Raw genomic sequence first — 10,949 nt, forward strand, 5'->3', positions numbered from 1 at the left:
TTTAAACATGATGTATCTAAACAAATGTTTGCAAGATGGCAGGCTCATTTAGCTCCCTTTGATTTTGAAATCATTTAAAAAAAAGGTGAAGATAATCATCTCCCTGATTTCCTTAACTCGAGAATATTTATCCTAATGTTTTCATTTACAGATATGTATTCCCGAGGAAGAGGAGAGTCCTCTTATAGAGGGCGAGGTGGTAGGGGAAAACCCCCTAATATTATTGCACAACATGGAAAACAGAGGCTAATAGCCCAGAACTTATCTAGTTCATCAGCCAGTAATACTGAGCAGACTGAGTTATACAATGAATTTCAAGAATTCTTGAAACAAAAACAGAGAAGTAATACAGATTCTCAAGGTTCAGCATCATATGCTAACATCATAAAAGATGATGACAATGATTCAGCTCTATATACATAGACAAAACATCGAGAATTGATTATTCTTATAGAAGAAAAAGATACCCAATGGGAAAAAACTACATGGAATATCATGGAAAGATATCTAACCAATACATCATATGTATATGGTTCTTACAAGCAAAGAAGATTTTATGAAAATCTTCTGATATCTACAAAAAGTGTTGATATAACTCACTTTTTCAGTAATACTCAGCAGAAAGGAAGTTATAACTTCTCAAAGTTTATCATAAAAAGATCATATCTATTGAAGAATGGGGTATATCTCCATTGGTGGAAAAAGAGTTTTATTCTGAAAATCATAAAATGAGTTTTAAATTTAATTTTTGGGATTATATTGAAAGTTTTAATAAAACTTTGTTTTATGAAAATGAAAAAAGGAAACATACTTGGTTTCTAAAAATTTGTGAAAATATTTTTCACTATCCTGTTCCAAATTGGTTTTTAATTTAGCGGAAGATATTCGGTCCATCTGCAAAAATTTTGCCAGAGGTTTTCATAAAACCAATGAATACTTGGTTAAATGTTTCCCCAAGTATTAAAAAATCATTTTCTGAACATTGGATCGATGGAAAGACTCTATGTCTATTTTTCATGGAATTTGGAATCCCATGGATCTGGAAATGGCAACCAGAAATTGGATATACTGATGAAGGAATCCCTTGCATATGGCGAGTCAGTCTCACTAAATTTTGGGACAAATTACTACGTGATGATCCAGAAACTGGAAAACCATATGGTTATGAAACTCTTCATCAAATGGAAGAAAAAATTTCTTTATACCAGAAAGAAAATAATAATCAACAAGAAAAGGAAAAAGCCTCAATGAGTCCTTTCAAGATTCTTACTCAGAAATATTCTGAAATTTATTCAAAGGAAAAAATGATAGAGATCTATATTGAAGAAATGAAAAAAGATCTTTTCCAAAATATTGGATGTTCTGATTCAAAGTCAGATAAATCTATGGCGTCTGAATCCAGTGAAAACCAATTCATAGACCTGATGCAAATGCAGGATGCACAGGATCCAGAGGAAGATACTCCTCAATTATCTCAAATAGAAGATATTTTTGAAAATTTGAAGAAATCTCTAAAGGACAATCTCAAAGATGATTAAAATCGTTGAAAGTGGAATCTCACTATTCAAGAGTTGGTGGAATAACACATTATGGCATAACATGACAAAAGTGGGTGGAATATCACTGTATACTTTTTGAATTTTGTAACCATGTTGCTTTTGCTTTAATAAAGCATTTTACTGTTTTTATTTTGTGATGGAATCCGGGGTTTCATGTCCGGCTCTTCTATCTATTTATAGGTTCATTCTGTGTTCTTAGTAGGACACGGTCGAGTTTGCTCCCCTCTATTCTCTCTTGTAAAAAAACCTTCTGAATTATCAATAAAAGTTTCAAGTGTTCTGATAACAACTTTGTAAGTTTATTGTTTTTATTTTCTGTTCTTATTTTCTGTTTTTAAATTATTTATATTTCATAAGATTAGCCTGAATGACAGGCTAAAGATTTGTGCTAAATTATTTACCTTACTATGACATGATCTATATTTGTTTGTAACTTGGAATCAGATTGATATAACAAAACATTTATTTACATTTTTGGAATTTAATGTAATATAAGAATCTTTGGTTAGAATATAAGGTAAGAAGATGAACCAAGAAATGGTGAACACAAGGTTCGAGTTTATCCGGGAAGAATAAATTCATGTTGTAGCCCTTCAGCCTGCTTAGCCGAGAAATGACGTTTAAGGCGTTTATGGGTGATTTTTATGAATTTATGATTTTTTGGGCCCTCGGTAAATCCTCTGTTGTTTAATTTCTTTGGAATATCTTTCGTAAATCCTTTTATGTTTTGTAAAATTCCAATAAAGAATCTTATATTCATTATTATTCTGGAGTTTAAATTTCTCCTTTTTTTAGCTCAATTTGAGTTGAAGATGTTATATAGACTGAAAACCAATAATCTCTATGTATACTAAAACTACTAAAAAAAATTTGATAAAACAATACCACATATCAGATTCTTTTCCAAACCTCATATGGTATCAAATTTTAATTAAATTTCAACGGGTGGCATCGCTCTCCAGAAAATGTTATACAATGCAATTACCGAACCCTTCAAAACCAGACATCTTTGTTGGAAAAATACTGTCTCCACCAAAGGTGAACAGTCTCCGTGTAAGGCACACCCGCCCGTCGGCCCCTGCCACCGGCGGTTGCCTCCGTATTCCTAATGAAGAGATGCAGGCGATCCGAACCAACATATAAAGACGCAGTGGAAATAACCGACATAGAAGACATCGATTTCAGCGCAGGCGAAGTTGATAAAATTAGGGATTCTTTACTAGAATGGTATGACGGAAACCGGAGAGATCTACCTTGGAGAAGAATCAGCGACGGAGACGATAATGTTAGCACTGAAGAGAAGGAGAGGAGAGCTTACGCGGTGTGGGTGTCTGAGGTGATGCTTCAGCAGACTCGGGTTCAAACGGTCATTGATTACTTCAATCGGTGGATGGAGAAGTGGCCCAGCATTCATCATCTTGGACAGGCTACGCTTGAGGTCTGCCTTTTATGCTTACGTATAGAAGACAATAGCTATTTGATTCGTATTTGATTTATTTCCCATGGAAATGCTTATTTGTGATTTTTTTCCAATGATATGTGAGTAGGAGGTGAATGAGATGTGGGCAGGCTTGGGGTACTATAGACGTGCCCGGTTTTTGCTTGAGGTTAGTGTTTCTACAGATTTAGGTTTCATTCTTTTGTTGAGTTATTGTTGATATTTGACCATTTACCTGCACTGTTGCACAAGCCTGTAAATCGCTTTGAGTTAATATTTTTTGTTGATTAGCACTTTTTGTTTTTTTTTATATAAAGTGCGGCCTACAGTGCATGCAAGTGATTATGATAAAGATACTTATAATTGATCTAACAACGAAAGGAATTTAGGTTCTTAGTCATTAATTTACCGCAGATTTTTCTTAGAAAATCTGGGGAGAATTAAGTTTTGGAGATAGGTGTCACGACCAACTTGCAGCTGTTTTTGCCATTAGGTGATTTAAAGTTGTTTGTGTACTTCTATTGAAGATAACTAATCAGTTTCATGTTTTTAATGATAAAAATAAAGTTGCAGCATACCTAAGTGGCATTCCGTCATTCTGTATACTGAACTTGTTTTAGTGAGCAAGAAGAGCACTTATTTTTAATACAATATAAAAAAATTCCATAAAAAAAAATGGCACTTGTTTTGGCCTATTTTAAGGAAAGACTGTGTTATCCGAGTTTAATGAATGTAAGTTTGATCAGCTTATTTCTTTTCTTTCCACTTTTCTTTCGAGTGCATGGGAATGAAAAGTTACCTGTTTTAGGAGTATCAGTTTATGAGAGCATACAAAAATTCACTTTTGTTGGTTTATTTCCCTTTTATCACCTTGCAGGGAGCAAAAACAATTGTTGATGGTGGAGGTGAGATCCCAAAAACAGCCTCTTCTCTTCAAAAGGTCAAAGGAATAGGAAAATACACTGCTGGAGCAATTTCTTCCATTGCATTTAAGGAGGTGTTATACAGGACATATTCCCCTTCATTCCTGTTCCTTATCACTTTTAAAATAATACGGAGTGTGCACTATTTAGGCAGTGCCAGTAGTCGATGGAAATGTAGTCAGAGTGCTTTCTAGGTTAAAGGCTCTATCTGCCAACCCAAAGGATTCGACGACAGTCAAGATTATATGGTAAATTTTATAATTATATCTAAGATCCACATCAACACTTACGCATAGATAATCGTTACTCATGCATGCACACTGCCACCTAGCGCACCCACGTCTTTTCCATTTACATGCACTCTTTCGTATTTTTTAACGTGAATATAGATGTTTTTCTTTGACTACATTGAGTGTTGATGAATTTGGATTTGAGATTAACAATGGATTTCAAACTGATATTTTAGAAAAGCAATTGACTAATTAATAAAAAATGCTAAGGAAACTAGCGGGACAGTTGGTTGATCCTTCCAGGCCTGGAGACTTCAACCAGGCTATCATGGACCTTGGTGCAACAGTATGCAATCTGTCAGGTCCCCGCTGCACCACATGTGCTTTATCACGTAACTGTCAGGCACTTTCTCTCTCCACAAATCACAAGTCAGTTCAAGTCACTGACTATCCAATGAAGGTTGTCAAGGCCAAACAAAGGCGTGATTTCTCTGCTGTTAGTGTTGTGGAGATAGTTGTGGAGGAAGGATCTCAATCTGTTAGCAAATATCTTCTTGTTAAAAGACCAGACAAGGGATTACTTGCTGGACTCTGGGAATTCCCATCTGTTTTATTAGAGGGAGAAGTTGACTTGGCCTCGAGAAGAAAGATGATTGATAGTTTTTTGAAGCAAACATTTGGTTTAGACATGACAAAGTCCTGCAAAATAGTTTTAAGGGAAGAAGTGGGTGTATTTGTTCATGTCTTTACGCACATTCGTCTCAAGATGCATGTAGAGTTGTTGATTTTGCACCTTAAAGGTGAGTAGGTTGTTTATTCATTGGTCTCTCTCCATGCATGTTTATGTCCCTCCCTCGACTCCCCCACTCTTCCCTCGTTCTATACTAAACTCAAGTTTGTATATTGGAGCTAACACCTTAGCTAAATTTGATGTCTCATGTCTTAGTTTTTTCTTATCTCAATTAGCATGGTTTCATCTCGTTTTTGCTTGAAGGTGGGAATATCTCCCTAAAAAAACCAGACAGCGAAGCAATGACGTGGAAGTATGTTGATAATAAGGTTTTTTCATCTTCAGGGTTGACCTCTGGCGTCAGGAAGGTAATGTTTGTTTAGTACCAACTTTTTAGATATGCGAACTTATATGATATTCAGTTACTTATCTGACACAATTACTCGTGGCATAGATCTATTGTGTGCTTGGGAACATGTTTGAAAATAGCTTGCTTTTTAGAAAAAAGGGCTTTTGTTAGAAAGAAGGAGGATGTTTGGATGGGCTTTGAAAAAATTCCTTAGAAAGTCAGAAGCCAAAACTGTGGCTTTTGGTTTTCTGCTGCAGTTCTAAAATAAATTTTCTCCTTATTCTATTGAAGCACAATACTGATTCTGCTTTATGTTAAAAAGAACACTTGAAAATCCTGGGCCCTTAAGTATCGCTTATGTGCATCTGACATGCATCATTTAACAGATGATTAGTTGGTTGACATAAACTGATCTGTCATTTATTTTGTCTGTATACCTTTCGAGTTCCTTGGGGTTTCAGACTCCTCACTCTTTTTTCCAATGGATTGCCTCCACCATATATATCATAATTGAGCTTCTGCCTTAAATTCATTTGTTCTTGCCAACAGATACCAATCATTACTGGTGTTTAAAAAGAATTGTACATCTTTTGAATATCCAATCTGTTGGCTATATACAGATCATCTTTTTTTAGTTTCTCCTTTTAAGAACAAAAATTGGTGCACTGAAACACTGGTATCATAATTAACCTAGAATCGTACTCACCTAATAATATGGTTATTTGTTGGAGATGGAGTTTGTTGAACTTGTTAACATACTTGCTGTATTGAGATGGTAGATGGATCTAATTCATCATACTAGATAACGAGGAACCATTGATGAAGTTTTTAGAATCTTGCTCAGTATGATTTTTTCGGTGCAGGTTTACGCGATGATTGAGAAATTCAAGCAGAGTGACATGGGCCCAACAGCCCAGCAACAGGAAGAAAAGAACTTAAACCCAACCCAGCAGCAGGATATCACATACAAGAGATTTATGCACGGGAAATTCAAGAACTTGGGATAGAAAGCTTAGTCATTCAATTACCAGGGCTCTAATAGATGTTTTCTTATGTTTGAATTTCCTGTGCATAAATATGTTGTACGTGATCTATGGAGGCTGGGTTGGGCTTGAGCTCTTTGTTCCCGTAGCTTGGTTGTTGGGCCCATGAGACCGAGTGGGTGATATTCATCACACTTCAAAGTTTATGTATTTTATGGTCTAATTATGACTCTTATTATATTTTTGGTTTATGATGTCATTTAGTGTATGATTAATTAGATTATTATGTCTTGTAACGGTCATATTATCTTCAAATACAAAGAGCACAAGAAAGATGATTCGAAATATCCTTTTGATAGTTTTCTTAGTAAATTATTGTATTCTCCCATGCTTGTTTTGGTAACATGACTGATGATTGATATTATTCTTTTGTGTACGTGTATACATGGTAAGTGACGTTGCGAGCAATGTAGTTTTATCATGGAGTCGTGATCGCTCGCTAAAAACTACATGTATCGAGGCAATACTGATTTGGGACAGTGTCATGTGGCGTGATTTATATGATTTATTTTTGCCTCATGTTTATATTTATTTGTTCATGATTTTAGTAATGGTTTTCCAATACAAATCACAAAGTCCCTCAACAAGCCGTTCTACGGATTGTCGCTTTATTTATCTACTACTATAACGACGTTTGATTTTTTCCCCCGGTTTACTTCCTGATTTTATTCCGGGGTTTACTTCTTCCTTGTAAATAGGGGTGTCAAGAAACCGAACCAAACCGTACCAAACGGTTTGGATCAATATTCAGACAATCACGATTTGGGGTTGATTTTCAAATCAACCAAACGCAAATTAATTTGATTCAAAATTTAGATCAATCTAATCTGAATCAAACCAATTACATTAATATAAAAAAAACATGTAATACATTTTCTTTATTTATATGGGTTTCTAATATATAGAAATATTTTATTTGAGATTTAGTTTATGTTATGTTATGTTACTACTTACTAGTGAATTTTGTAAACAATCTGATTATATAGATAATTTATTTGTTGCTCGTCCAAGTCCAATGATAACATAATCATTGTCGTTCAGGGTTTTTTTTAATTGCACAAATATCTGACATGTTAAGCATTGTAATTTATGATAATTTATTTATAATCATTTCAGTATATAATCAAACAATGACAAAAACTTGTGTGCGACGGTCTCATATATCGTATTTTGTGAGATAGATCTTTTATTTTGGTTATCCATGAAAAAGTATTACTTTTTATTGTGAATATTGGTAGATTTGACCCGTCTAATAAGTCTCACAAATAAAGATTCGCGAGACCGTCTCACAAGATACATACTCTTAAACAAAATGTTCACTCCCTTTTTTCTAGCGTAAATTGTTACTCTTTTTTTTTTTTCCAAATAAATACCACATGTTAAAACTCGAAACTCAAAATTAATCTATTTTGTTTTGGTATGAAAATTTATAATATTGACAGCTTTATGATTTGGTTCGAATTTTATCCAAAATCAAATTAAAAAATAATGCAACACCCCTAGTTCTAAATATGAATGTAAATTATGACACTTTACATGATTTTGGAAAATTTTGATTTCAAAAAAAAAAATAATACTATATCATCCAAATATAAATGTCCTTCTTTTAATGCTTCCAAATTCTGGTCGATGAAACCTTGACTTCTATGTCTAAACTAAGTCATGTGTAACGAGGATTACTACCTTTTCCGTGAAGTTCGTTAAAATAAAAGGAAAGCATTAATCCAAGCCCATGAAATTAAATAAAAATTTCACCTATAACCATTGAAAAATACCTTTAACCCAACTGGCCAACCCGGCCCATATGACAAGCAATCTTCACGTGGCTATTTTTAGGCCCCAAGTTCACATATCGATAGAGCTCAAGAAATAGATGAATAATATATAGGCCAATGAAATATAAGGAAAAATATTCAAAATCAGTGGCAAGAATGCAACTAAGCTAACCGCTGCGGCAAGCCACTGATTCTTCCTCTATGTGTGTTTTCTTGTTTTACATTTAGAATGGCGACCATGGCCGGAAGGTCCATAGCTGCTTGGAGCTGTCCATCTTCAACTTCTTCTTCTTATTGCCACAAAGCCAGAACAACACTATGCAGTACTTTATCACTGGTATTAACTCAAATAATAGCATCTCAGATAAATTTTAGAAGAGATATTGATGTAGATCTCAAGATTATATAAATATTTTATGACTGTTTCCATATTTTCTTGGAGTTGGTGGTGATCACTGGTATTAACTCAAATAATAGCATCTCAGTATCTCATAACAAAGTAGAAGCTAGCTAGTCTTAATATATTTATGTGCAGGTATGTAATGGAGTCAGTCATAAACGGAGAAACTTATCATGTTTAGCAGTTCAACAAGAATCGTCTACATCCACTGGTAATAATAGCTTATAATGGGTTTATATTCAATTTGTCAGTTTGACGGGACACCGAGTTATAGGGAAAAAAGTACCCAAAAAAAAAAAAACAGATGATTTTGGATAATTTTTTGCTTAGTATTTATTCCATTAAACATAGTGGTTGTGAGTCAGTTTTGCAGTTTGAAACGATGATTTCCTACATATTTTTTAAGTTGTTCTTTTGTGCTTCCAACTGGGAAATGGAGTATCCAAAAGAGAGTACAGTTGATCATATATTTTTTGACCATATATATATATATATATATCTAGTAAACACAGCACAAGAAATCAAAACATTTCTTTTATTTGGAATATTAAATCGACTTTTGGACAGAAAAAAACTCTCACGATTAATTCTCGAGATGATAAGTGAACCAAGATAAAAGAGTCCCAAAATTATTATCTCTGAGTGTTAACATTGTATAAGTAGCCATGGATGATTGTAAAATCAGTTGCTGCAGCTGCTTCTGAGACAAAGGAGATAAATGAGGTGAAGAAGCCGGCTACAGATATGACAGATGGCAAAGCAGTAGCCGAGAAGCCGAAAGCTGCAGCAAAAGCTCCGGCGAAGTCTCTGCCAGAGTTGATGGAGGAGGATGTAATTCCTTCACTCAAAAAGACTCTTGAAGCTCAACAAGATATTACCCAACTCGACCTATCTTTCGATGATAATAAGGTTAGCCTCGATCGACATATTAATCAATTCCACAGTATTGATCCAATGAGGAAGGGAATATAATGCGAGTATTGTGCCAATATTTATATTGCATCAAGTCCAATGTCTCTGTGAGTGCCATTTTAACACATATGCTTGTGTCAAACAAGTATCTATCAAGTCCAAATATAAACATCATATGAACCTTTTGAGGTCCATAAATTCGTTCTCTTTTTATGAACATCTTATATTGATTACCTCATTATTTAGATCATGATGGGATGGGATGACACCCACTCACGACCACTACTTTATGTGAAATCGATAAATACGTTCGAAATGCCTTGCCTTCACTATTATACTATAATCTTTATGTCCATTAAGAAGAGATATAAATAAAATAGACAGAGGGGACTAGAAGTCCAAGGTAACACAAATTATATTACATATTATGTTACTACCCTTAGGTTGTTCAGAAGATCCACGAAGGGATCTTATCATCTGCTGATTTTTGCTGTTTGTTGAACGATTTATGGCAGTTGGAAGGTTCTTTTTTGAAGAAGGGCAATCCTTACTCATTTTGGGCTTTCTTTCCTGATGGAACTATCAATGGTAATCTCCAGCGATTAAGAATGTGTTAATTCTCAGAGAGATCAATGAGTGAAAACCAATCAGTATGTGTCAGAACGCAGACCCCCAAATATGGTTATTTTGTCCAGATATAGATTATTGCCCGCGTTTTTCTTGTTAGCTAAAGTTTTGGGGACAAGTGATTTCTAGAGTAATATTAAAATTAGGTCGTTCACAATCTCAAAACATAGCAGAAGCAATGGTTTTGTAATTGCATTAAATTTGACACTGTATGCATGTGTACATTCTTAGATTTTATTTTTGAATCTATATTCCCATGTATCTATCATATGCATGAACATGCGTAATAAGGACACAAAATTAAATAGTTTTATGACCTTAAAACATATCAAACCTAGGAGTTTTGGTGCCTCACTGTATTATGTGGATGGACAGAAGTTACAATTTCGATGCATGATATTGATGTGGGAAAAACCAATATACTGCAGGGCCCAAAGGTTTCTCAATATCCTCGTATGGGAACGGGGTGAGCACGGTGGAACCGTTTCTGGTTGATGAAAAGAAACCGACTGCAAAACATGTTGTGTTCTGGGTTGAGAAGCGTTTGGCTGCTCAGGGTATCATTCCAGTGTGGAAGGAATGAAATCGTCTCTGACCTAAACTTAAATATGGCATATTAATTTTCATTTGTGCTTCCACCTAGTGAGATTACTTGTTTACACCATCCACAATCATTTGACAATTTTTTCCTACATTTAATTTCCAAATCTCTACTAAGACTTTGTTGGTTGTCTTTCAAGTTCAAATATTAATATGCTTCTGCAAGGCAAAGAACTCCCCTGCATGCGCTAAGTGATTCACGAAAATTGACCCATGGCGACACCCTGAGCTAGATATCATATAATGCATATGCATATAATATTCTTCATACAGAACCTTGTCATCTATAATATGATCAACATATGTTAGAGTAGGTATGAAACGTCCATTGTTTTTTTTTTTAAATGTACTGATTTTTTTTTT

General features: G+C 34.5%; 2 protein-coding genes across 4 annotated transcripts; both read left to right on the plus strand.

Annotated features, from left to right (window-relative positions):
- Positions 1–2,505: 2,505 nt before the first annotated feature.
- On the plus strand, positions 2,506–6,416 carry LOC140803195 (adenine DNA glycosylase). Of its 2 annotated transcripts, none has more exons than XM_073158920.1 (7): positions 2,506–2,997; positions 3,107–3,166; positions 3,875–3,994; positions 4,071–4,168; positions 4,454–4,950; positions 5,145–5,248; positions 6,093–6,416. In XM_073158920.1, the coding sequence occupies exons 1-7, from the start codon at positions 2,668–2,670 to the stop codon at positions 6,234–6,236; spliced, it is 1,353 nt and encodes a 450-aa protein (XP_073015021.1). In that variant the 5' UTR covers positions 2,506–2,667; the 3' UTR covers positions 6,237–6,416. The 2 variants fall into 2 exon arrangements, with proteins under 2 accessions (XP_073015021.1, XP_073015020.1); XM_073158919.1 differs by having other exon boundaries at positions 2,507–2,997; positions 4,421–4,950.
- A 1,748-nt stretch (positions 6,417–8,164) lies between these two features.
- Positions 8,165–10,718, plus strand: LOC140803196 (uncharacterized). 2 transcript variants are annotated; one of them, XM_073158922.1, is made up of 5 exons: positions 8,165–8,384; positions 8,583–8,658; positions 9,133–9,356; positions 9,875–9,947; positions 10,415–10,718. In XM_073158922.1, exons 1-5 carry the CDS (start codon positions 8,277–8,279, stop codon positions 10,567–10,569), a joined length of 636 nt encoding a protein of 211 aa, XP_073015023.1. In that variant the 5' UTR covers positions 8,165–8,276; the 3' UTR covers positions 10,570–10,718. The 2 variants fall into 2 exon arrangements, with proteins under 2 accessions (XP_073015023.1, XP_073015024.1); XM_073158923.1 differs by having other exon boundaries at positions 9,142–9,356.
- The last annotated feature ends 231 nt before the right edge of the window (positions 10,719–10,949 follow it).

Source organism: Primulina eburnea, chromosome 10 (assembly GCF_022965805.1).
Source record: "Primulina eburnea isolate SZY01 chromosome 10, ASM2296580v1, whole genome shotgun sequence".
Taxonomy (NCBI): Eukaryota; Viridiplantae; Streptophyta; class Magnoliopsida; order Lamiales; family Gesneriaceae; genus Primulina; species Primulina eburnea.

Bases quoted from the DNA above. Each gene is read 5' to 3' on its own strand.
- LOC140803195 (XM_073158919.1), top strand. From the start codon at position 2,668: ATGAAGAGATGCAGGCGATCCGAACCAACATATAAAGACGCAGTGGAA. The intron at 2,998-3,106 runs GTCTGCCTTTTA...ATATGTGAGTAG, and splicing joins TTGGACAGGCTACGCTTGAG to GAGGTGAATGAGATGTGGGC. The intron at 4,169-4,420 runs GTAAATTTTATA...AAAAATGCTAAG, and splicing joins ACGACAGTCAAGATTATATG to GAAACTAGCGGGACAGTTGG.
- LOC140803196 (XM_073158922.1), top strand. From the start codon at position 8,277: ATGGCGACCATGGCCGGAAGGTCCATAGCTGCTTGGAGCTGTCCATCT. The intron at 8,385-8,582 runs GTATTAACTCAA...ATTTATGTGCAG, and splicing joins TATGCAGTACTTTATCACTG to GTATGTAATGGAGTCAGTCA. The intron at 9,357-9,874 runs GTTAGCCTCGAT...GATTTATGGCAG, and splicing joins TATCTTTCGATGATAATAAG to TTGGAAGGTTCTTTTTTGAA.